This window comes from Tasmannia lanceolata, unplaced genomic scaffold (assembly GCF_043159265.1).
Source record: "Tasmannia lanceolata isolate RefF3 unplaced genomic scaffold, GAP_Taslan_0.1 ptg000013l, whole genome shotgun sequence".
NCBI classification, from domain to species: domain Eukaryota; kingdom Viridiplantae; phylum Streptophyta; class Magnoliopsida; order Canellales; family Winteraceae; genus Tasmannia; species Tasmannia lanceolata.
Window position 1 is genome coordinate 49,845,732 of NW_027518690.1, and position 25,065 is coordinate 49,870,796.

The 25,065-nt window shown below is 37.8% G+C and overlaps 1 protein-coding gene across 1 annotated transcript; it reads right to left on the reverse strand.

The window, feature by feature from the left end:
* Positions 1-6,981: 6,981 nt before the first annotated feature.
* LOC143890466 (long chain acyl-CoA synthetase 4-like) lies at positions 6,982-24,515 on the reverse strand. Its single transcript, XM_077395162.1, has 19 exons — positions 24,269-24,515; positions 22,783-22,846; positions 22,580-22,669; positions 20,698-20,754; positions 20,299-20,347; positions 19,967-20,043; positions 18,609-18,648; positions 18,437-18,531; positions 17,131-17,298; positions 16,769-16,879; positions 16,604-16,691; positions 16,265-16,331; positions 15,028-15,103; positions 14,359-14,476; positions 13,300-13,545; positions 12,968-13,107; positions 8,746-8,928; positions 8,493-8,612; positions 6,982-7,260 (listed from the first exon to the last, which is right to left on the reverse strand). Exons 1-19 carry the CDS (start codon positions 24,427-24,429, stop codon positions 7,225-7,227), a joined length of 1,986 nt encoding a protein of 661 aa, XP_077251277.1. The 5' UTR covers positions 24,430-24,515; the 3' UTR covers positions 6,982-7,224.
* Between the last annotated feature and the right edge of the window lie 550 nt (positions 24,516-25,065).

Consider the following 25,065-nt stretch of genomic DNA (forward strand, 5'->3'; position numbering starts at 1 on the left):
CGGTTAAAAAGATTAATCGTTTTACCAAGGAAATTAGGTAGAGATGTGAGAAAGTGGAGATTTTAGATACATTAAGATTTGGGAAGAGTGGAATATTTTAAAATTGTCTTGGAGGGGAAGAAACAACCAGAAACCGTCGTTTCTTTTCTTTTACAACGTGAACAGAGGGCAACTTTAACACTTTTTTACGTCAAATCAAGTTACAAGGAGGCGAATGCGTACTGCAGGGGGTGAAAATATGAGCGCCCTATTTTAATTTGTTTCTTCTTTTTGGGCAATAAAGGTACGTTAGCCCGCGGGCCAATCCGAATTAGTACACCTGCGCTTTGTATGGTGATCTGGACCGTAGATCGTGTGGACTCCGCAGGTGGAATGTTCATTTGGCAACTTTTAAAGGTTTTTTAATGAATCAGACCAAAGATCTAGCATGCAAGTACAATCTCTAGCTTATTCATCTATGGCTAGAAATCTAACTGAAGAGATTCTGCCTTGCTGAATGACTATTGTAGTATTGCAGGTCCTATTGCTAATTGGGTATTGCAATTGGTTAATAGTGCAACAGACCTCCGATCAATGATTTTCAGGCAAACGTCTCAATAGTGGGACAGATCTCCAATCAATGATTTTCTTCAGACGAATGCTCTAAAATAGAACGATCAGCGTCAGATCTACGGAGTAAAGTAGAATGATCAACGATCAACAAGCATCAAATCTTGTACTCGGACGGTTAAGATCGATTGATTACTGAGATTTTTGAACTTTTACCATAATTGAGATTTTTAAACTTTCACCAACGTGTCACCCTTTCGCGCATACGGCACAATAGTCCAGTCATCAATGTTTCCCATTCAATGGGGCCCAAAAAACGAATGGTTTGGAACATCCTATGGAGTGGGCCCCACATTTTAAAAAAAAAATACACACATGCATATGGTTTAAAATGGACGGCACGCCGTAGATCCACCACAGTTCAAAGGGTCAGGATCATCTTTCCGCCATGAAATCATGACACTGAAAAACAACTACAAATATAGATAAAGGAATTTAAAAAATGAGTCTATTGTTGGGTACCCTTGAGCGGGATGAACAGTGATTGATTACTGCGTTCTTAAACGATCACAACGTTTTATGGGGAAAGAAGATTTTTTTTTCTTTTTGGTGGGGGGAAGAAGATCGGTTAAAAAGATTAACCGTTTTACCAAGGAAATTAGGTAGAGATGTGAGAGAGTGGAGATTTTAGATACGTTAAGATTTTGGAAGAGTGGAATATTTTAAAATTGTCTTGGAGGGGAAGAAACAACCAGAAACCGTCGTTTCTTTTCTTTTATAACGTGAACAGAGTCCAACTTTAACGCTTTTTGACGTCAAATCAAGTTACAAGGGGGCGAATGCGTACTGCAGGGGGGTGAAAATATCAGCGCCCTATTTTAATTTGTTTCTTCTTTTTGGGCAATAAAGGTATGTTAGCCCGCGGGCCAATCCGAATTAGTACACCTGCGCTTTGTATGGTGATCTGGACCGTAGATCGTGTGGACTCCGCCGGGTGGAATGTTCATTTGGCAATTTTTAACGGTTTTTTAATGAATCAGACCAAAGATCTAGCATGCAAGTACAATCTCTAGCTTATTCATCTACAGCTAGAAATCTAACTGGAGGGATTCTGCCTTGCTGAATGACTATTGTAGTATTGCGGGTCCTATTGCTAATTGGGTATTGCAATTGGTTAGTAGTGCAACAGACCTCCGATCAATGATTTTTAGGCAAATGTCTCAATAGTGGGACAGATCTCCAATCAATGATTTTCTTCAGACGAATGCTGTAAAATAGAACGATCAGCGTCAGATCTACGGAGTAAAATAGAATGATCAACGATCAACAAGCATCAAATCTTGTACTCGGACGGTTAAGATCGATCGATTACTGAGATTTTTGAACTTTTACCATAATTGAGATTTTTAAACTTTCACCAACGTGTTACCCTTTCTCGCATACGGCACAATAGTCCAGTCATCAAGGTTTCCCATTCAATGGGGCCCAAAAACGAATGGTTTGGAACATCCTATGGAGTGGGCCCCACATTTAAAAAAAAATACACATGCATATGGTTCAAAATGGACGGCACGCTGTAGATCCACCACAGATCAAAGGGTCCGGATCATCTTTCCGCCATGAAATCATGACACTGAAAAACAACTACAAATATAGATAAAGGAATTTTAAAAATGAGTCTATTGTTGCGTACCTTTGAGCAGGATGAACAGTGAATGATTACTACGTTCTTAAACGATCACAACGTTTTATGGGGAAAGAAGATTTTTTTTTTCCTTTTTGGTGGGGGGAAGAAGATCGGTTAAAAAGATTAACCGTTTTACCAAGAAAATTAGGTAGAGATGTGAGAGAGTGGAGATTTTAGATACGTTAAGATTTGGGAAGAGTGGAATATTTTAAAATTATCTTGGAGGGGAAGAAACAACCAGAAACCGTCGTTTCTTTTCTTTTATAACGTGAACAGAGGGCAGCTTTAACGCTTTTTGACGTCAAATCAAATTACAAGTGGGCGAATGCGTACTGCAGGGGGTGAAAATATCAGCGCCCTATTTTAATTTGTTTCTTCTTTTTGGGCAATAAAGGTACGTTAGCCCGCGGGTCAAATCCGAATTAGTACACCTGCGCTTTGTATGGTGATCTGGACCGTAGAACGTGTGGACTCCGCCGGGTGGAATGTTCATTTGGCAACTTTTAAAGGTTTTTCAATGAATCAGACCAAAGATCTAGCATGCAAGTACAATCTCTAGCTTATTCATCTACCGCTAGAAATCTAACTGCAGGGATTCTGCCTTGCTGAATGACTATTGTAGTATTGCGGGTCCTATTGCTAATTGGGTATTGCAATTGGTTAATAGTGCAACAGACCTCCGATCAATGATTTTCAGGCAAACGTCTCAATAGTGGGACAGATCTCCAATTAATGATTTTCTTCAGACGAATGCTGTAAAATAGAACGATCAGCGTCAAATCTACGCAGTAAAATAGAATGATCAACGATCAACAAACATCAAATCTTATACTCGGACGGTTAAGATCGATCGATTACTGAGATTTTTAACTTTTACCATAATTGAGATTTTTAAACTTTCACCAACGTGTTACCCTTTCGCGCATACGGCACAATAGTCCAGTCATCAAGGTTTCCCATTCAATGGGGCCCAAAAAACGAATGGTTTGGAACATCCTATGGAGTGGGCCCCACATTTAAAAAAACATACACACATGCATATGGTTTGAAATGGACGGCACGCCGTAGATCCACCGTAAATCCACCACAGATCAAAGGGTCAAGATCATCTTTCCACTATGAAATCATGACACTGAAAACCAACTACAAATATAGATAAAGAAATTTAAAAAATGAGTCTATTGTTGGGTACCTTTGAGCGGGATGAACAGTGAATGATTACTACGTTCTTAAACGATCACAACGTTTTATGAGGAAGGAAGATTTTTTCTTTTTTTTTTTTCTTTTTGGTGGGGGGCAGAAGATCGGTTAAAAAGATTAACCGTTTTACCAAGGAAATTAGGTAGAGATGTGAGAGAGTGGAGATTTTAGATACGTTAAGATTTGGGAAGAGTGTAATATTTTAAAATTGTCTTGGAGGGGAAGAAACAACCAGAATCCGTCGTTTCTTTTCTTTTATAACATGAACAGAGGGCAACTTTAACGGTTTTTGACGTCAAATCAAGTTACAAGGGGGCGAATGCGTACTGCAGGGGGTGAAAATATTAGCACCATATTTTAATTTGTTTCTTCTTTTTGGGCAATAAAGGTACGTTAGCCCGCGGGCCAATCCGAATTAGTACACCTGCGCTTTGTATGGTGATCTGGACCGTAGATCGTGTGGACTCCGCCGGGTGGAATGTTCATTTGGCAACTTTTAAAGGTTTTTAATGAATCCGACCAAAGATCTAGCCTGCAAGTACAATCTCTAGCTTATTCATCTATGGCTAGAAATCTAACTGGAGGGATTCTGCCTTGCTGAATGACTATTGTAGTATTGCGGGTCCTATTGCTAATTGGGTATTGCAATTGGTTAATAGTGCAACAGACCTCCGATCAATGATTTTCAGGCAAACGTCTCAATAGTGGGACAGATCTCCAACCAATGATTTTCTTCAGACGAATGTTGTAAAATAGAATGATCAGCGTCAGATCTACGGTGTAAAATAGAATGATCAACGATCAACAAGCATCAAATCTTGTACTCGGACGGTTAAGATCGATCGATTACTGAGATTTTTGAACTTTTACCATAATTGAGATTTTTGAAATTTTACCATAATTGAGATTTTTAAACTTTCACCAACATGTTACCCTTTCGCGCATACGGCACAATAGTCCAGTCATCAAGGTTTCCTATTCAATGGGGCCCAAAAAACGAATGGTTTGGAACATCCTATGGAGTGGGCCCCACATTAAAAAAAAAAAATACACACATGCATTTGGTTTAAAATGGACGGCACGCCGTAGATCCACTGTAGATCCACCACAGATCAAAGGGTCAGGATCATCTTTCCGCCATGAAATAATGACACTGAAAAACAACTACAAATATAGATAAAGGAATTTAAAAAATGGGTCTATTGTTGGTACCTTTGAGCGGGATGAAAAGTGAATGATTACTACGTTCTTAAATGATCACAACGTTTTATGGGGAAAGAAGATTTTTTTTTTCTTTTTGGTGGGGGGGAGAAGATCGGTTAAAAAGATTAACTGTTTTACCAAGGAATTAGGTAGAGATGTGAGAGAGTGGAGATTTTAGATACGTTAAGATTTGGGAAGAGTGGAATATTTTAAAATTGTCTTGGAGGGGAAGAAATAACCCGAAACCGTCGTTTCTTTTCTTGTATAACGTGAACAGAGGGCAACCTTAACGCTTTTTGACGTCAAATCAAGTTACAAGGGGGCGAATGCGTTCTGCAGGAGGGTGAAAATATCAGCGCCCTATTTTAATTTGTTTCTTCTTTTTGGGCAATAAAGGTACGTTAGCCCGCTGGCCAATCTGAATTAGTACACCTGCGCTTTGTATGGTGATCTGGACCGTAGATCGTGTGGACTCCGCAGGGTGGAATGTTCATTTGGCAACTTTTAAAGGTTTATTAATGAATCAGACCAAAGATCTAACATGCAAGTACAATCTCTAGCTTATTCATCTACGGCTAGAAATCTAACTGGAGGGATTCTACCTTGCTGAATGACTATTGTAGTATTGTGGGTCCTATTGCTAATTGGGTATTGCAATTGTTTAATAGTGCAACAGACCTCCGATCAATGATTTTCAGGCAAACGTCTCAATAGTGGGACAGATCTCCAATCAATGATTTTCTTCAGACGAATGCTGTAAAATAGAACAATCAGCGTCAGATCTACGGAGTAAAATAGAATGATCAACGATCAACAAGCATCAAATCTTGTACTCGGACGGTTAAGATCGATCGATTACTGAGATTTTGAACTTTTACCATAATTGAGATTTTTAAACTTTCACCAACGTGTTACCCTTTCGCGCATACGGCACAATAGTCCAGTCATCAAGGTTTCCCATTCAATGGGGCCCAAAAAACGAATGGTTTGGAACATCCTATGGAGTGGGCCCCACATTTAAAAAAAAATACACACATGCATATGGTTTAAAATGGACGGCACGCCATAGATCCACCACAGATCAAAGGGTCAGGATCATCTTTCCGCCATAAAATCATGACTGAAAAACAACTACAAATATAGATAAATGAATTTTAAAAATGAGTCTATTGTTGGGTACCTTTGAGTGGGATGAACAGTGAATGATTACTACGTTCTTAAACGATCACAACATTTTATGGGGAAAGAAGATTTTTTTTTTTTCCTTTTTGGTGGGGGGAAGAAGATCGGTTAAAAAGATTAACCGTTTTACCAAGGAAATTAGGTAGAGATGTGAGAGAGTGGAGATTTTAGATACGTTAAGATTTGGGAAGAGTGAAATATTTTAAAATTATCTTGGAGGGGAAGAAACAACCAGAAACCGTCGTTTCTTTTCTTTTATAACGTGAATAGAGGGCAACTTTAACGCTTTTTGACGTCAAATCAAGTTACAAGGGGGCGAATGCGTACTGCAAGGGGGTGAAAATATCAGCGCCCTATTTTAATTTGTTTCTTCTTTTTGGGCAATAAAGGTATGTTAGCCTGTGGGCCAATCCGAATTAGTACACCTGCGCTTTGTATGGTGATCTGGACCGTAGATCATCTGGACTCCGCCGGGTGGAATGTTCATTTGGCAACTTTTAAAGGTTTTTTAATGAATCAGACCAAAGATCTAGCATGCAAGTACAACCTCTAGCTTATTCATCTACGGCTAGAAATCTAACTGGAGGGATTCTGCCTTGCTGAATGACTATTGTAGTATTGCGGGTCCTATTGCTAATTGGGTATTGCAATTGGTTAATAGTGCAACAAACCTCTGATTAATGATTTTCAGGCAAACGTCTCAATAGTGGGACAGATCTCCAATCAATGATTTTCTTCAAACGAATGCTGTAAAATAGAACGATCAGCGTCAGATCTACGGAGTAAAATAGAATGATCAACGATCAACAAGCATCAAATCTTGTACTCGGACGGTTAATATCGATCGATTACTGAGATTTTTGAACTTTTACCATAATTGAGATTTTTAAACTTTCACCAACGTGTTACCCTTTCGCGCATACGGCACAATAGTCCAGTCATCAAGGTTTCCCATTCAATGGGGCCCAAAAAACGAATGGTTTGGAACATCCTATGGAGTGGGCCCCACATTTAAAAATAAAATAAAATACACACATGCATATGGTTTAAAATAGACGGCACGCCGTAGATCCACCACAGATCAAAGGGTCAGGATCACCTTAAAATGAAGAAAGAGTGGTTGCACCCTAGAAATCAAATATTTTTAAGTGAATAATGAATTAGAAGAAAATGGTTATCCTTTTGATTAAAAGAGGATAGCTGCCTTCATTGTTTCCTCACTGAGAGACATGCATTTTCCACTAGAAATAACTATATTTATATTCACAATAATTCCAACCATACGTACAGTAAAAATAAAATAAACTGACAGATAATTTGTTCAATTCACCAATGAGAAAAGGCTCAATAACATGACGACTCCAAGTATTTCGCCGGTCATCATACCCTCTGGGATCAGTTGATCACTTGGTATTTTTGTAAAGCCCGTCAATCACGCTCTGAGATTAACATTCTTCTGTTAGTATTTGATCCGCAGGAGAGTATAACATATCTTATTACTAAATAAAATATTTCCTAATTTAAGCTTCCAAATTTACCTGATAAATGTGTGTGCGCGCGCGTGTGTGTGTGTGAGAGAGAGAGAGAGAGAGACATTAATTGTAAATAAAGTGTAAGTGATGGTCTGACTACCATGTTTTGATATTTTCAGTAAAGCATCTTGTCTTTTAGTATTTAAGGAGCTTTCGAAAGGTTATTACAGTCCCCAGAAAGCACTAACAAGCCAATTAAAAAAGAAAAGACAAGCTGGGACCGTGCAACTATTAAAACGTGGTTGTGCTGATATCATTTCCCTAAATAGTAGCAAGAAAATTTTGTAAATATAAATCCCATCTATTTAGTTCAGAGATTGGTTCACCTCCGTCATGACTAGTGTATCACTCATTAATCACACTTTTCCTTTTTTGCGAAGGGCTGATATTAAAAAACACGTCTGTTAGTGAGATTGATCTCAGCCCTAAAAAAACCAAAAGGCTGATTTCCGGACGACACACTTAGTCACGAAGGAGGGAAAACAGCCTCTAGTTTTAATATCTTATCAATGTTATGTTTAAATAGTCAAAACAGTAAAGATTGTTGACCGAAAAGTTGAATTTTTTTAAACAAGATATTAAAAACCGTAATGAATCATTTCAGCTGGAAATCTGTAAGCCTTTCTTGATGCCTTGATCTTTCAGAACAACAGAAATCGGACAGCTTAATTTACCTCCAGTGTGACAGTAATACCTTTTCTAGTCCACAACATGTTAACAATGACAGAAGCCTAACTGAAGTTTCAAAACCCACAAAATCAAATCGGATCTTTTCTATTCAGTGAAACAGGAATTTTCTTTTGCTATTCAATCCAACATATTTAATGCCAAAAGAGAAGTCTAGTCACTTGATACGGGTTATTTTTTGGAATCTGTCTATAATTATTTAAACTTCATGATGTTTTTAGGGTGCAATGTTTCTTAATAAACGATCTAAATGATTTATTTTTTGTTTTAAGGGTTTTGAGGCAGTGTGGCATGTCCTCATCTTTTATCTTTTGCTTAATATCAATAAAATTTGATCCTAGATAAATTCCAGGTAAATCTGATGTTTTTTTAAAAAAATGTTTTAATTATCATTAAAATTATAATGTTACTATGTCCAAAATGTTTCCTAGAAATGAACAAGAGAATCCAACCTGATAGTACTTAAGCAACTGTGGCCGCTTTTTCTTATAAGTCGGCGTGAGAAGGTCCCGTTCCATGTCAAATGGTACTGGTTCAAGGTGGATAGCTTTCACAAACTCAAAGCCTTTTAACTGCGAATCATAAGTAATGATCACATTCAGAAAGAGATTTCAGGAGTTCAAAACCCTAAAAAACCGAAGAAGAAGTATTCAAAGGAAGAGAAGAAAGAAATGTGCATTAAAGCTTTGGTTAGCTCCTGATTACCTGCTTTGCTTTTCCAGTCTTTGCTAGTTCCCCAAGAATAAATTCTTTCGCCTTGGGATTCTCACAGAGCTCAGTGACGTCACCAGTATGCCCATTCTCTTGGGCCCACCGCTCAAGTGCTTGCTGGTTGGGATTGGCGACAGCAACAAGAAAAGACTCGAAGCTGTTTCCGTATATCCATATCTGGAACAAAAGGTAATCACAAAGTTTACATAAGAAGAATTTCAGACAAGAAAGTAAATAATTTGAGCAGAATGGCCTTGGCGCCTTGCATTCAATATTCACGTTATGATAATGTCAACCCCTGGTTCCTTTGTACATTGTTTCGGGCTATTGATAGGTGAAAGTGAAGTACTTTTACAATTCTATTCATAGTAGGCAGGATCTGTGGTTGTCATTACATTGAACATTCCACAATTAAATAGCTCCCGGCAATTAAATATACAACAATTCACATTATAACTACAAAGCTATGTTACATGGATTCTTATGAATCAATTAAGTACCCGTGTCAGACACATGACGATTCCAATACTTCATGATTCACTACTGTGACATTTCTAGGTCTCTTTAATCTATTTTTTTTTATAAATGCTACAACAAAAAGAAAAGATTTCCTAACATTAAAAAGCTATCATGATTCATGATGAAAAAACTACAGTACCACCTGACCCGAAGCTAAACTAACATGTATGGGAACAAAACAGGTTTGATAACACCAACAACTTGATCAGATTTTATAATACTGCAAATGATTTCAGTTTCAAAAAAAAATATTGCAAATGATTTCATACATAAACAGCTGAAGCAAGACACCCAAAGATGAGCAAGAACTTAGTTCATAACAAATCAAGAAACCTAACAACGGCAATTATGAAACTTTTAGTGAATAAAAAGCAATTTGCATTAGCTTTTGAAAACAGGGTAACACAATGCCTACATATCAATCAGCTTTGATAATATTGCAGAGATAAATTTCAACCTTAAACACAGTAAGCACACCGAAATGAGCAAAAACTTAATTTAAACAAATCAAGAGTCTAACTACCTCCAAATGGGAATCTTTCAGGGGCCATTTGGACACGCGGATTTTACAATCCGGGATTTCTTCAAAATTGTAGCTAAGAGACAAGAGAAGAAGCAGACCAGCCGTCGTTTTTGACTTCTCGCCCTTCTTTCCGTCAGCAAGAGAGTAGCATATCCTCCCATATTTCCAGGTTTTAGAAATCTCAGGATGTGGGAGAGATTTTTAAAACCTGAATTTCTCACTCAAAATCCAAGAAACGCTGTTAGGACAGCATACAGCAGCTTGATCATGAACCCTCTTTTACACTGTTTTCAAGCTAGAAACCTGGATTCTAAAATCCGCGTATTCAAACGGCCCCTTAATGAAATCAGAAGGTTAATATTCATATAAGCACTAGTCACTTGTGCCATCCTAAAATACATACTGGCAGTGGGATGGTATCATGAGGCAGATTTCCTTTTGTAGAACATGTAAACAATTTAATTTTATTCCTCTCAAAGAAAAAAGTGTCAAATTAAAAGTATATAAAAAATATTTGTTGGGACTGTCTGCCACCATCGCTGCTTTATGGTAACTTAGGGTAACTACTTGCATACGTTCTTGCATAGTTTTAAATTTTGGCCAAAATATTTCAGTTTCGGTTTGGACCGAAACCGAAATTACATTGAATCGGATATGATTTCCCTGAAATTTCGCTTCTCACTCTTATTTACAAAATTTCTACAGAAATGTAAAAGATTTCCACCAAAATGTAAAGATTTCCACCAAAATGGCCGAAATTTCCACCGAAATTTTGTACTTTCGGTGGAAATTTTAAGGAAACAGAAATTTTTGTCAAATTTTTACATGATTTCGGCTGAAATTTCGTTGTGGCCGAAACCGACATTTAAAACCTTGCATTCTTGAACATGAGAATCTACAGGGGGATGTTACCCTATATACTTTGCATTCACTAATGAAACACATCTAAGGCACTATTTCCTTATGTGAAACATTCAAAAGCTATCATCAACTCACAAAGTGCCCAGTAGATCAAAAAAGCAGAGTAAGGTGAGTTGATATATAAATAAGTGATTCATACAGAAAAAGTAGATAAGAAAGAACTGTAGCAAACAAATTTTTGTAAAAGAATTAAAAAACAAATCAGAAATTTACTGAGATCTTGGGCTTAGGTATTTGATAAAGAGAAAAGCCTAAGAATCTTCAACACTATCCAAAGGAACTATCTCCCAACTTCTCCGTGTTTAAACTTTGCCTCAATTCTCAACCATTCCTAAGCTATAATGTTTTCCTAAACACCACTTCTTAAGATTAGAACCCTCAACTAGACATTCAAATAAATTTGAAATGGTCAGGTGAAAAGTAGCAACTTCAAGTGATCCAAAAGTAGATTTGGATGTTGTAAAATCTAGTGGCTCTGATACCACTTGATCTAAAATTTGAACGGACCAGATCCAAGTTGATTTACACAGAAAAACCCAACGAGGGTCCCCTCAGTGTGGAGACTAGCTGATTTCAGGATGTAAACAGCAGCTCTCGCAGTGATGGTACAACAAATCAGCCCTCAGCTTTGTAGCAAACGAAGAGCTGGAAGCCAGCAGTTTATGAAGCTCTCTCATAGTTTTACAAAAAGAAAACACTCAGATTTTTGAAAAAAATCCAGCCCCGTAGACATGCACTGTCCACCATGAAAAAAAAAACCCAAGGGAAGAGATAATGGGAAAAGGGATTAGTTCCCCTTCTTTTCTCTTTAATAGATTTTTATTAGCATTCAAAAACAATAGCAGGAACCATCTTGTCGTGGGTCTAATGCCCTTTTACATTGAATTCCAAAAGAGAAAAAAACTCCTAAAAACTCTCTTAATCCAATTAAGAAACTAGCCAATCTAGATGGCATCTAATCAACTATCCTAATTAATCAAGAAAAGCTAGAAAATCAAGCATCTATGTGGCATCTAACAAGAGGAGTCAAAAGAAAATCTAACAAGAGGAGTCTCTAACTTTTGGGGACTCCTTGTCACCATTGCAAAACGTGTTTCCAAAGTAAGATAAGAGATTTTATACAGTGTAAACCCTTATAGTCCCTTATTTTTCACGAAGTACTGTACGGACCGCACTATAGGATGATCCAAACCGTCCATATGATGGGCCATAACGTAAATAGGTTGTGCCCAAAAAATCATGTCCATTGGATGATCCTAGCCCTCCGATCTGTAGAGGTTTCCATAATATGCAGTTCCTCTATAGATCGGAGGGATAGAATCATCTTGTGGAAATGATTTTTTGGGCACAGCCTATTGACGTTATGGCCCATCATATGGACGGTTTGGATCATCCTATAGTACGGTCCGTACAGTACTTTGTGAAAAATAAGGGACTATAAGGGCTTACACCGTATAAATTCTCGTAAGATAATGCATATCTCAAAATAGTTGTTGTTCCTCCACTTCTTTGAAGGTAGCAACTCCCACATGGAGTCTTCCTTTTTCCAATCCTAGTGTAACTAGGATTCTCCATGCACAAGGAAACCATGCAAAGAATGCAACCATGCATGCCAATGGCCATGCCATGCCATGCACGTGGCCATACAAGCCATATAAGTGCCACAGGGCACGTTTTCATGATCTGGGTCCGCCAGGGCCAGCCTTTCAACTAATAATAATGTAAATCACTCGAACCCCACATGTAAAACTTGCACTCCATCCTGGGGTGTCAGAAACCATGTAGGCCCCTGCAGTCCTATCTCTACAGTATGTGGTACCCTAAACTGGGCTCACTCCACAACCCACCTGGATCATTACGAAACTACTGGTGAATGATGTACTGAGCTGAGTAGGTCACTGATCCAACAATTTTGGAAAGCATATTTAACTCACTGGTTCAAAGGGAACTGGAGTTTGTCAAGGCTTAGTTCTGATTATCAAATTAATGAACATTATTACTGCCTAAGAAGTTACACTGAGAAGCAAACATATGCAGAAAAACAGGATCACTTCTTTATGACAATGGTCTCTGGGTGAAGCTCTATAAAATTCAAGAACAGGAAACTTTGTTGCAAAAGAGGATAATACCAATGATTATTAAGAACTTTTCTTCAATGAAACTTATGAAATGACCAAGAATATCTTAAAGAAACTAGAATCACTAAGCGCACAGATTCATTTTCAAAAGTCATCCATGAGGCTCAATCCATACCGAATCAACTTCAGGAACACTTCCGTAAATGTTCTCTAGATTTTCAACTGCAACATATTCTCCTTGTGAAAGCTTGAATATGTTCTTTTTCCTGTCAATAATTTTCATAATTCCATCTGGTTGCCACTCACCAATATCCCCTGTGTACAGATATCAATGGAAAGGTATTAATGGAAAGGGATTTATTGAAAAAATGAAATGGGTTTTGAAATAGATGCAAGAAAGAAAATCTGAATCCAGAAATAATTGATAATAAACACCAGATTGTTGCCAATGGTCTAGATATAGATTCCAAGTCAGAGATAGCAGGATATATGCAAAAGATAGCAAACCTGTGTGGAACCATCCATCAACCATAACCTCTTTTGTGAGGTCTTCTCGTTTGTAATATCCTGAGAATAGTGTCTTTCCTCTCACACAGACTTCTCCACGAGATGTGCTTGAATTGGCATCATAACCCATTTCAGGAACAGACTCAAGGCACACATCAACATTCGGTACAGGAGGGCCCACTGTACCAAGCATTGATACTTCATCTGGTAGAGAGACAAATGTCCCCGCACAGGTTTCTGTCAGGCCTACAGTGACAACGAAATTGCATCAACTATCCAATATATTCCATTCACTTACATAGTTTCTGCTGTGACCCATGACAACTTCGTGAGTCTTCATTTGGAAAAATAGACTGCTCACTCAAGCATTAAATCAGGTGTTTAATAGGTATTGAAAAATGATGCAGCAAAAATGCCTATTTATGGCAGCTGTGTCATTTTTCATATGAATAAGTCGAAAAACTATTTTATTATTTGGGAATATACATGGAGTTTTTTTTTTTTTTTTGGAAAACTACAAAAATTTTGGGGCATAAATTTTTTTGAAAACTATTAAAATTTCGGGGCATGAATTGGCAACAGATATTTTTTAAAATGACCATTTAGTAGCCTGTTATTTCATATGAATGTCTATATATAACTACACTAGAGAAATTATATGGTTCCCGACCATCAAGTCCCGTGTAGGCGGTACATCAAAAGTACCACCCTTGATATTTGATCCAACAGCAGCCTCTTAAAAAGTGGGCTGCAGTTGGATCAAATATCAAGGGCAGTACCGACCACCCACACAGGATTTAATGGTCAGGCACCGTATAAAACTCCCTACACTATATCCTTCAGACAAGTACGTAAAAGTATGAAGCTTTATTGAGACACCTTACTACAGAGGCTGACAAGGCCAAAAGTAGACTGATCTGGCATAAGCTTTTAAATTGGTTGAGGAATACCAATTGATGGTACTAAGTTTTAACATGCTATAACAATAACAATCAAATCATAATCACATTCTAGGATCAGCAATGACGATATAGTACATAGAGGTCACAAGGAAGATACCATAGCCTTGTAGAACATAAGCACATGCCACCACTCGTAGAAAAGCTTCTACATGGGTAGCAAGCGGAGCAGCTCCAGATAGAATAAGTCGTACTTTTCCACCTAATCCTTGCTTTACCTGAAAAAAAATCATGAAACCCAAGATTATCAAGATTCTGAAGTAAAAAATATATATTACGAGAGCCAATATCCCTCGCAATCATAGTAATAAATCTCATTCTACAGATTTTCACAGGAAGAGAAAATTGTAGAAGATTTTCTTTGCTGGGTTTTATTGGGAAAATACTGCCAATATATAAGTAAATAAAAACAGGGAAATGGGAAGGAATATTAAAGAAGTAAATAAAATTATCGCAAAAAAGTATTGCAATGTGTCCCGAGATTTTAAAAACATGGGCAACATTTAAAAGCCAACCTACCAAAAATAAATATTTAGATAACCTGGCAAAAGCAATAATATGGCATACGGCACCCCACTTCATGTGGAAGGTCAAGGCCTCTAGTCCTGCTGTTGTCAGTTTCGGTAGAAAGAACCAGCTTATGAATCAGAAAAATAAAAAGAAAAGAAAGATCCTCTTTGGAGAAATAGACTTTGCTAACATTAAAAACAAGTGTGCATGCAATGACGAGATTCAGGGAAATGTTTTGCTAATGGAATATTTTAGCTACCTTATTGAAAACTACTTTGTCAAAAATTGGAGCTGCCTCTACATGTTTACTTCCCTTCCGCATGTTATGCTGTTTGCTGCACCATTTCCAACTCACAGATTAAACCATCCAGAATATTAAAAAAAAAAAAGAAGATTAAACCACCCAGAATTGCCCGACCAAAACAAAAAAAAAATTTGACAATTAGGGAATGTGTTACCTACATACAGCTACCAAAGAAAAATATAAACAGCCATAATAAAATGAAGTTAACGGAAACACATTGTTACATTAAGTTCTGAAAGAAATAAAATGGCATGGGTGTAAAAGTACAACAAAAAATGCATAATACCCACAACCTAAGTTATAAATTCCGTTTCGTTTGCCATTTCGTTTTGGTGACCGGAATGGAACGTTTCGGTGTTTCGTCCGTTTTGTTCAGTTTCTCGTTCGAAACTTTCCGTTCCGCTACGACGAGGGAAATATTTTTTTATTAGTTAAAAATATGAAAAAAAATCCAAAAAAACAGAATCTTAAGTGTGTTGACACTAGCCTGACAAGATGAAATTTTTTCAGAGACCAAATTATGAGATTTGTTTTACCAGACTGTTGGGATTTACTAATGTTTGGACATTATTGAATTCATGAATTTTTAAAATTAGAAAAATACCCAATTGTTTTGAAGTTATGGAGGTTAAGATTTTGACCCGGCCCATTTTTTTCAAATTTTGTACTAGAACTAGAAAGTTGACTTTTTATCCTTTTAGATTTGGGTCTTGAAACTATTTTTAATAGATCTGAATAGGGGGGGGGGGGGTATTCCCTTATTTACACGTAAATCTTATGTAAATGGACAATAAAAATAGTAAAGACATTTACTTGAATGGCTTTACATGCAAATACTGAGAAGAAAGAGGAAGAAAAAAGGATAACCAAGAAGAGGAAACAAGAGGAGACGAAGAAACACACAAAATGGGGAGTTCCGGACGAAACATGGAATTCCGCATGTTTCGTCCGGAATTCAGGATTCCGACAGAATTCCAGCCGGAACGACCGGAATCCGGACCGGAACAGAATATATGGTCGTTCCGTTCCGGATTCCGGTCCATTCAGAACGGAACGGAATTAATAACTTAGCCCACAACTCAATCATATCTAAACAGGAATATCATGAGACAATACTCTCGTGAGAAGTCAAGGGATTCCATAATGGACAAATGGATCATATGTTTTTAAAGTTAGAAGTAGTATAACTTACTATGCGTAGGCAATGTTAAACAATGTATGCTTCAATAAACCTCCTGAAGAAATTTTCTCTGTCAAACCTGAAAATAAATGTATAACTGCTAAGAAAATATCTACAACGCTAAAAGCAAAACGTATATGCCAAGTAAAATAATTTCACATTCTTATTTTTCTGCCTGCTATTGATGTAAGGTAATGGTTAAAGAATGAAGAGCTAGCAAGATATTAGATAACCAGGGACTGTGATGCATTGTTACAATCATTAAAGGGAGACACGTGTATCTGTAAATGTAAGTGTGTGAGTGTGTATTGTGTTTGTTATTCGCATAGCACTTCTCAACGATAATGGCACCTGAATAGATCCGATCCAACACACGAGGCACAGCACAGAAAATAGTTGGTTTTACCTCCCCAAGGTCTTCAATCAATAATTTGACATCCTGAATATGATAACCCTAATCAGTTATTGAATTGGGATCATATCGGTAAAAGGACAAGATAAACTCAAGCAACTTACCCCACGCCAAAACCCTATCGAGGCACCAGTAGAAATAAACAACTCCTCAATCACCCGATCGAAGATATGTGCAAGAGGGAGATATGATAGAAAAACATCATCCTGATTCAACTGTAACAATTTCCAAGAACAAAAAATTACAAGAAAACATAATAAAAAATAAATAGATCAGACTCATCTGTATTTTGACCCTTGTCAATGCCAATAGCCATCACAGATAATAGATTGAGACTCAACTCAACTAAGCCTCTGTCCCAAACTAGCTGGGGTCGGCAGATTGAAACTCAAATGACTCCTTTATATTTAGATTTACATTATTAACAAGAACGCAATGAAATAAACTAAAATGAACATGACTTCACCTCAAAATTCACGGATTTAAGCAGCCGTTTTACACCAGCAATAAGAGTAATAATGCTTTCATTAGAAATCAATACGCCCTTAGGGTCACCAGTTGTTCCACTGGTATACATTATAGTACAGATGTCACTTTTCCTTGACAGTGGAAGATCAAATTGTTTAGTATCCCCCTGTAGGCAAAACAAGTCCAACACTTTCATAGTGACTGATTGTCCATAAATTACGAAAACCAGAACCGAACTGACATGTGATGAGATGAATAGTCTTCTACACTTCAGAAAACAGGGGTAACAAATGAGCTAAAAAAATAGGATGTCAAATTAAATCTAAAAATCCAGACATTATGAGAACTAATTCATCACGTATAAAGAAGCCCATATTCTGCCAATCAAAATGCAGTAATTTCCACGTAAATCTCAAGATAAGAATGTCCACTTATTTTTCTCTCTCAAGGCAACGAAAATCATAATATTTGGAAAATTTTAGATCTAGACTTGCTTTCAATTCCTCGACCACATTAACCCTTTGAATTTCATAATTTCCCACCGCATACAGCCTCTGGTTTCTAGCCAAATAAGACAATGACTGAACCGATGCTAGAAAGTTTCACTAACAAAATACCATTCTCATAGTCCCCTATGAGTAAAGAAATATCTAATTATGCAGTCACACTACTTGAACATTCCCCAAAAAATTTGAGCTGACAAGAAATTCTTAAGATAAAAGGACCAAACAATGTGTATTTGGGTTGGATCAGACCAAATTTGTTGCCAATTACAGTTTTTTCCGGTCCAGCCCAGCTTTCAAAACATTGGCCCTGACGTACAATATGTCTCAGAGAGAAAAAAGAAGACTAGAATAGTGGAATCAGTTTTAAGATGTGGTTTCCACCACCAATCCAATATCAAACCAATCCCAATCTCTTATGTGAGAGATCCAAGTGAAATTAAAAACCCAAACATGTGAGATATGACAGAAAGATTTGAGAATAATCAAGCATATTATTCCAGACAGACGTCCAGATGATGGTGTTATTAGAAAAGGTGTTTGGTCGATGCATTTGAGGGAAAGAGACGTGTGTAGAAACGAAATAGGAGATGGGACAGAGGCTCCCACTGACACAGTTCCCATAGCAATACCCATGTTATGTCATATAACTCAAGTGCCTGGGAGAAAAGATGAATCATCAACAAGAAAAGAATATAAATCCAATAACCACGAAAATATAATAACTACTTCATCAACATTTGCAAAGAAGTATCAACATCCATAGATGAAAAGATTTATAGGGCAAAGAACTTGGCCTACCAGAAGCAAAAATTCATCCCAAGAATATAATGCCAAACCAAACTTTTCAGTCTCTTCTCTTTGTTCAGGTGTAACCTTACCAAAGCTCACAATAGCTGCATCAATGTCCACATCAATATGTCATATAAGGCATGCATTGGCATTGAAAAGAAATGAACAGAATGTCACTTACTTTTCAAGAAATTCGTTGTATTGGGAAATGTTTTCAATACCTGAAATTAGACGATCCATCAGAGAAAACAAAACAAAAAAAGAAATTTCTAACATAATCAACAAAGTGTGCATATTTTTTTTGGTTTTTTTTTTTAAAATGAAAGTGTGCATATCTATTAGATCAGTGGACCTTTCAAAGAAGCAATAAAATTAAATCGCGTACTTAAGAAATACAAGATGTGCTTAATGGAAAAGTAAATTGGAACATATGATGTTTCTCAAAAAACAAAAAGATATTCGTGACACATGGTCCAAGATATATAGGAGAGAAAATGTTGCATCACTCCCCACGAAGTGCCATCATGCATAATAATCAATTAGAACAAGTGGTGGGGTTAGAAGTAGAGGTGCAACTCGGGCAGGTCGGGTTCAGGTTGAGGCCAACCCGAACCCGACATGAGCCACCATTTACTCAACCCGAACCCGACCCGACCCGAGGTCCAACCCGACGAGGTTCAACCCGACCCGACCCGAACAGCCCTTTTTGCCAACCCGACCCAACCCGAGTTCAACCCGACCCACCTGACCCAACCCGAGATTTTAAGCTTAAAAACTTAAAAATTATTAAAAATTTCGGGTTGAACTCGGGTCGGGTTGCCCAAGCCCTCAACCCGAACCCGACTTGAACTCAACCCAACCCGAGTTTTTTCCGGGTTGAACCCACCGGGTTCGGGTTGAGCCCGCCCGAGTTGCACCCCTAGTTAGAAGAGTAGAAAAGAGCTCTGTTTCGGCAAACTCATCCTGGTAGAATTATTTTAGGTTGACCTTTGCATATGGAGCAAATGACAAAGAAAGATACGAGAAAGGTTTTGGAGAAGCAACAAATTGCATATTAAAGGAATTAAGATGGGGTGTTGGTGGAAGTACTAAAAGAAATGGGAAAGCCATACTTAACCGCTATCCCTTCACTGAATCATACATAGTCAAATGGAAACAAACCAATTCCCATCAATATATGAATCAAATGCAAAAATAAATAAATAAATAAAGGGCGGCGAAGTGCACGAGGCTCCAGCCATTGCGGGGTCTGGGGAGCGCTAGATGTACGCAGCCTTACGCCTGCTTTGCACAGAGGCTGTTTCTGTGAATTTTAATAAGTCTTTAATTAAAAGTGCCTTAAAAATGTAAGATTCTTATTTTAGAATTTTATGTATTTCTTATAAGAAAGATACATAAAATTCTAAAATATGAATCTTAAATTTTTAAGGCACTTTAATAAAAGACTTATTTTATGATTTTTCCAACTCTTCCAATTTCATATCACAGTGTCTCAAACGCTCTGGAGCCACTAAAGTCAGCAAACATATTATCACATACCTCAGGGATCTTTTTGTCCTCTACAAAAACAATTGATACTTCTGCATGGCATATAATAAACTCCACTGCACCAGCTCCTATAATCATAAATGAGAAGCAAACAAATCAGTAACTTTTGCAAAACCCTTAACGGATCATGGCATGAAATGAACAAGACTTTAACTTGGAAAGCATCGTCATTATGTTTATGAAACAAGTTCAAAAGTAGTACAGGCAACTCCATTATCACGCATAATCCCACAACTTTTGTGGAACTAATACTCATTTATGAGTATTGAAAATCACTGCATGCATCTCCAATTCTATAGAACAAAATATTGCAAAATGCATACCAAGGGTATCATATAAAGGAACGCAATAAATCCCATGAGCATTGCAGGCCTGCAAAAGGTATGGAGCATCAATAAGGAACAAGGTTTAAAATTTCGGTTTCGGTTTCGGTTTCAGACATAGCCGAAATTTAAAACCATGATAAGGAACAACAACAATCTTAAATACAGGTGCAGATATTTGAGCGTGATGGGCTGATTGAAACAGCTTGCAACACCACATCTGTGTAGAATTCCTCCACACAGCAGCAATATCACCAGGTGAATACATAAGAAGAGATAAGGAGGCTCATATAAATGTCTTCACGCAAGAAATAGTGAAATAACATAATCTATAAATCACAGTGGAGATACAATTGTTTTTCAAAGTATGATGAACTTCACAGGAAAGAAAAGCAATACCTCCATACTCATTATCCATTCAGGACAATTGACACCATATATACCACATCGTCCTCCCTGAAAACAAAAAATTTACAAAATCAATTTTCAAGATGCATAGAAGGTGAATATGTCAAAAGATTTAAAGCTTAATGATACCAAAAATTGACTTATTCATTGCTAATCAAGCCAGACAAAAGACAACAATTATGAGATGTTAAATCTATAGATGCCTAATTTTAAAATCTCACAGAAGGCCTCCTAATAATGAAACTTATGATTAAAAAAAAAAAAGATCTTCCATTCTTCAGATATTAGGATATAAAGCAATGCAAAATAATCATACAGCTGCAGTATCAGAAAAATCAAGGCTTACAAAACATTCAAAACACTGAAAATCAACCCACAATTATGCAGTAAAAAAAGGCGGCCCAGTGCACGAGGCTCCCGCCATTGCGGGGTCTGGGGAGGGCTAGATGTACGTGTAGAATAGTTTAACCTCCTCTAGTTTCAAGGTGGATCATGAAAGAGGAAAATAAAAGGTCGGCTAAAGCACTACGTTTAGATAGATTATAAAACTTGTCTGTGGCATTGTTAAAGGACACAGAGTAGCTTGGCACCAGGGGGCTACAAGAGATCCATAGATGATAGAACTTTTTGGCTGGATAGTATTAAATTACATAAGAAGCTTGGTTTATAACAAGAGCCAAAGATTTTCAATGTTTTCTAATTATCACATTTCATTTTTCATAATTCAACCAATTTAGTGCATATACAAAACCAAGCCAATGGCAAAGACTCGGCCACAATTGGCTATAGTTCCAATGCCAATATCGGAGAACAGCTCCCCAATTAGTTAAGAGTGTAGAAGAGAGTTTGACTTCTTTAAGTTCTGCAGAAGCCAGACATCACTAAATCTCCGTAGTATCCAATATTTCCATGACGGTCTTTACTGTGTGACATGTGTGAATGACATTGAGGACTGAGCCAGTTGCCGCAACCAAACTGCTATTGTTCAAGCTAATAGTGATTCATGAATTACGTGCACCGACCGTATCAGACATAATGTCCCTAGCATCCAATATTTCCATCACAGTCTCTATAGTGAATAAGTGTTTTCAGTCATCTTGGTACCCCAAGGAATGACATTCACGCCCGAGACAGCTGTCACAATGAATTGAGGCCCAAGACAGCTGCCGCAAACATAATGCAATTGTCCCAGTAACAATGGTTCATGAATAAGGAGCACTGACTATAAATAATAATGGAGGCAGGAGTTGTATTCTCTACAAGTTGGATATGGAGAAAACCTACAATAGGGTTGACTTGGTGTTGGAGTACATGATAGATTAGGTTTTGGGTCTAGATGGAGAAGATAGATGAGGAGCTTATTGATTTTTGGACCATCTTCCTTGGATCATTCAGGGGGAGGAGTTTTATGGAAGCTTTCCCAACTCCCTGGGCCATCTAGAAGAAATGAAAAAAGAAGAGCTCTCAGGTTTGTTGTAGGAATATCAAACTCTAACGTTAGGAAATTCTAGGATGTTTACTAATATCACCCCAGCCCCTGATGGAGTCTGCCGCTCTAGATTCCTCTAAGCTGAACTTTAATGTGTCTAGGTTTGGAAATCCTGGACCGGTCAGTGTTGAGGGAATCATTCCTAACCATGGCGGATGAGTGGGTCCTCCCTCCCTCCCTCCGTGTTAAATTTTAGTCATGAACAATCATTACGAGGGACTGCTAGCTATCAATTTTAACAAGCATGTAAGCCCTCATCTTTATAAATGTGTAATCAAATCTTGGGCCTTGAATATAACCAGACAGCTGATGAAAGAGACATAATTCAGGCCCTCACATGAAACCATCAAACTAGAACACAATATTATGTTAGAGACAACTCACTTGCTCGACACCGCAACTACGGATGGAAAGTCCAACTTTTACTACTCTGTCATATACTTCTTTGTATGTTAGCCATTCATATTTACCTGCCTGCAAACAATGTGGGCCATAAACATCTAGCACTTTATAGTCCTTCAAAGGCATTAACAGGGTACAGATGATGTAAGAAAAACAGGAATTAAAATTTTGAGCAGAAGATGTACCTTCCCATTCACAATCTCACGACGGCCAAGCATCCGTCTTCCAGGAAACTTCTCCACAGCAATGCTGCAACAAAAATATATAAATGTTAATAATGATTATCAACATGCACATGTTTCTAAGAGATGCAAGATAAAACTTTCTACTTTCAGATGCATGTACTTCATTTCAAATACATAAACAGAAAAAAAGTACAGACTGGCATACCTATTCGATGATCCAAACTATTCATCTTATAGGCCCACTACAGATGGGTCACACCCAAAATCTCTCCCATCAGGCTATCCTAAACCTCTGATTTTGGAATATTTTTGAACCAGTGTGCCTCATTTGTACTTTTACCGGCTGATGTATTTTCTAAGGAAATGAATGCACACTTACCATGTAATAGCTCATCCATTAATACCCCTTGAATTTGGAACTTAAGTGAATGGTCAAGAGTAAAGACTGAAGAGGCTGATGCAACCCTAAGTGTCTAGAGTTCCAAATGAAGAATGCGAATACATCATTGCTTTATGGTTTATACTTTCATAGAAGAGCAGAAACAGATGCATGCACACGCATGCAGGCAGTTGCACACTGTAATCCCTAATGGCATGTTTGGATCTAGGGACTTGTTTCTTTGAAAAAACTTTCCATAAAAAAAGGGCGGCCTAGTGCACGAGGCTCCCGCCATTGCGGGGTCTGGGGAGGGCTAGATGTACGCAGCCTTACCCCCTACTTTGCAGAGAGGCTGTTTCCGTGACTCGAACGCGCGACGGCCACCAGGGCTTTGTTAACTGCTTTAATGTAGATATAAAAATTCTGGGATAAAATAAGCTGATTCAATTCAATTTTGGGATTTTATGTAATGTTCTTTCATAGAACACAGTTATCTAGGTTACTATTTGCTACTTAGATTCTCTATAAGTGACAACGATAGCCGCGGTGAAGAAGTCAATATGGTTCTGTTCTGTCTGCATTTGGAAGGGCTTTGGATTCTCAGATTCATCGAAACGGGTGGAACCAAACAATAAAAAAAAAAAATTCCCAAAAACAAAAATAGATTGATGTGAATAAAACTGTAGAAAAAACCCATAAAAACGTTTCCATGAAAATATTATTTTCCATAATTTTCTTTTCCCTAGATCCAAACACACCGCAAAAGAAAAATTCTGTCAGGATAAGAACTAAATCAATACTCTAAGTACATCACAATTCTAGTATCTAATCTCACTCCACCATCTTAAACTGCAAAAATTAACATAATGGAGGGTTTTTCTCTGTAAAGACTAAACGCGCTAGTTTCATGAATAAAGATTACAAATTACTCATAATCTCTATGCGTAAAGATCAATGAGCTTCAAGTTACGAATGAAAAACAATTCTCAAAGCGAAATTACGGAATGCCATCGAAAAACAAACAAATATCCCCAAAATCGCACCCTGAATTCCTAAACAATATTGTATTCAAGAGAGAGAGAGATGGGGGGGAAAAAAAAAACAGACCGAAAAACGTCCCAACAGGTCTCCATTCCGTCATCGGGCTGAGGAAATCCATCCTTAGCAAACATGCTCCGGTAAACCGGTCCAACGGAAGGCCTACCGCCGGTCGCCTCCTTCGCTTTCTCCACCTCGAAGACGAACTTTTTTCCCGGCATCTCTCCCATCTCCTTTTTTTTTCTCTTCTTCTTCTTCTTCTAAAATTTCTAGGGAGGAGGAAATCTCGTGTATTTGAAGAGCAAGACCGAAAAAAACAAATGGAGAAAGTCGTTTTTTAGAAGGTTTTGGTGACGAACGTCATTAGAAAATTGACCGTGTGCCACTAATCATCCTGGTTGGATCAGCATGGCTGACCGGATCAAGAAGTATCTTATAATCGGGCCGGGTACGGATTCGGGCTATCTACGGCTGGGACTGAAAAATGAATGGTTTAGAACATCCATTCATGTAGGTCCCACTAGGGGTGTAAACGAGCCGAGCCGAGCCGAGCTTGGCCAGGCTCGGCTCGGCTCGTTAAGTTCAAAAGCTTGGCTCGGGCTCGGCTCGGGCTCGAACCAGGCTCGGCTCGGCTCGGTCAGGCTCGGCTAGGCTCGCGAGCCGCTCGTGAGCTTTAACGAGCCGGTTATAAAGTTTCGCCTCTGTCACTAGCAAAAGCAAATTTCAAAAAAAAGTAATGATTACGAATAAAAAGTAAAATAAGCTGATTTTATAAAGTTTCGCACCTCTCACTACCAAAACCAAATAAAAGAAAAAAACGTAATGATTACAGTCAAAAATAAACAGCTGGTTTTATAAAGTTTGAA

Excerpts from the sequence above, each read along its gene's own strand:
- LOC143890466 (XM_077395162.1), bottom strand. The coding sequence starts at position 24,429 with ATGGGAGAGATGCCGGGAAAAAAGTTCGTCTTCGAGGTGGAGAAAGCG. Across the intron at positions 16,332-16,603 it reads GTTGGATCGGATCTATTCAG|GTTTGACAGAGAAAATTTCT; the intron begins GTGCCATTATCG and ends ATTTATTTTCAG. Across the intron at positions 14,477-15,027 it reads ACAAAGTAGTTTTCAATAAG|GTAAAGCAAGGATTAGGTGG; the intron begins GTAGCTAAAATA and ends ATTTTTTTTCAG.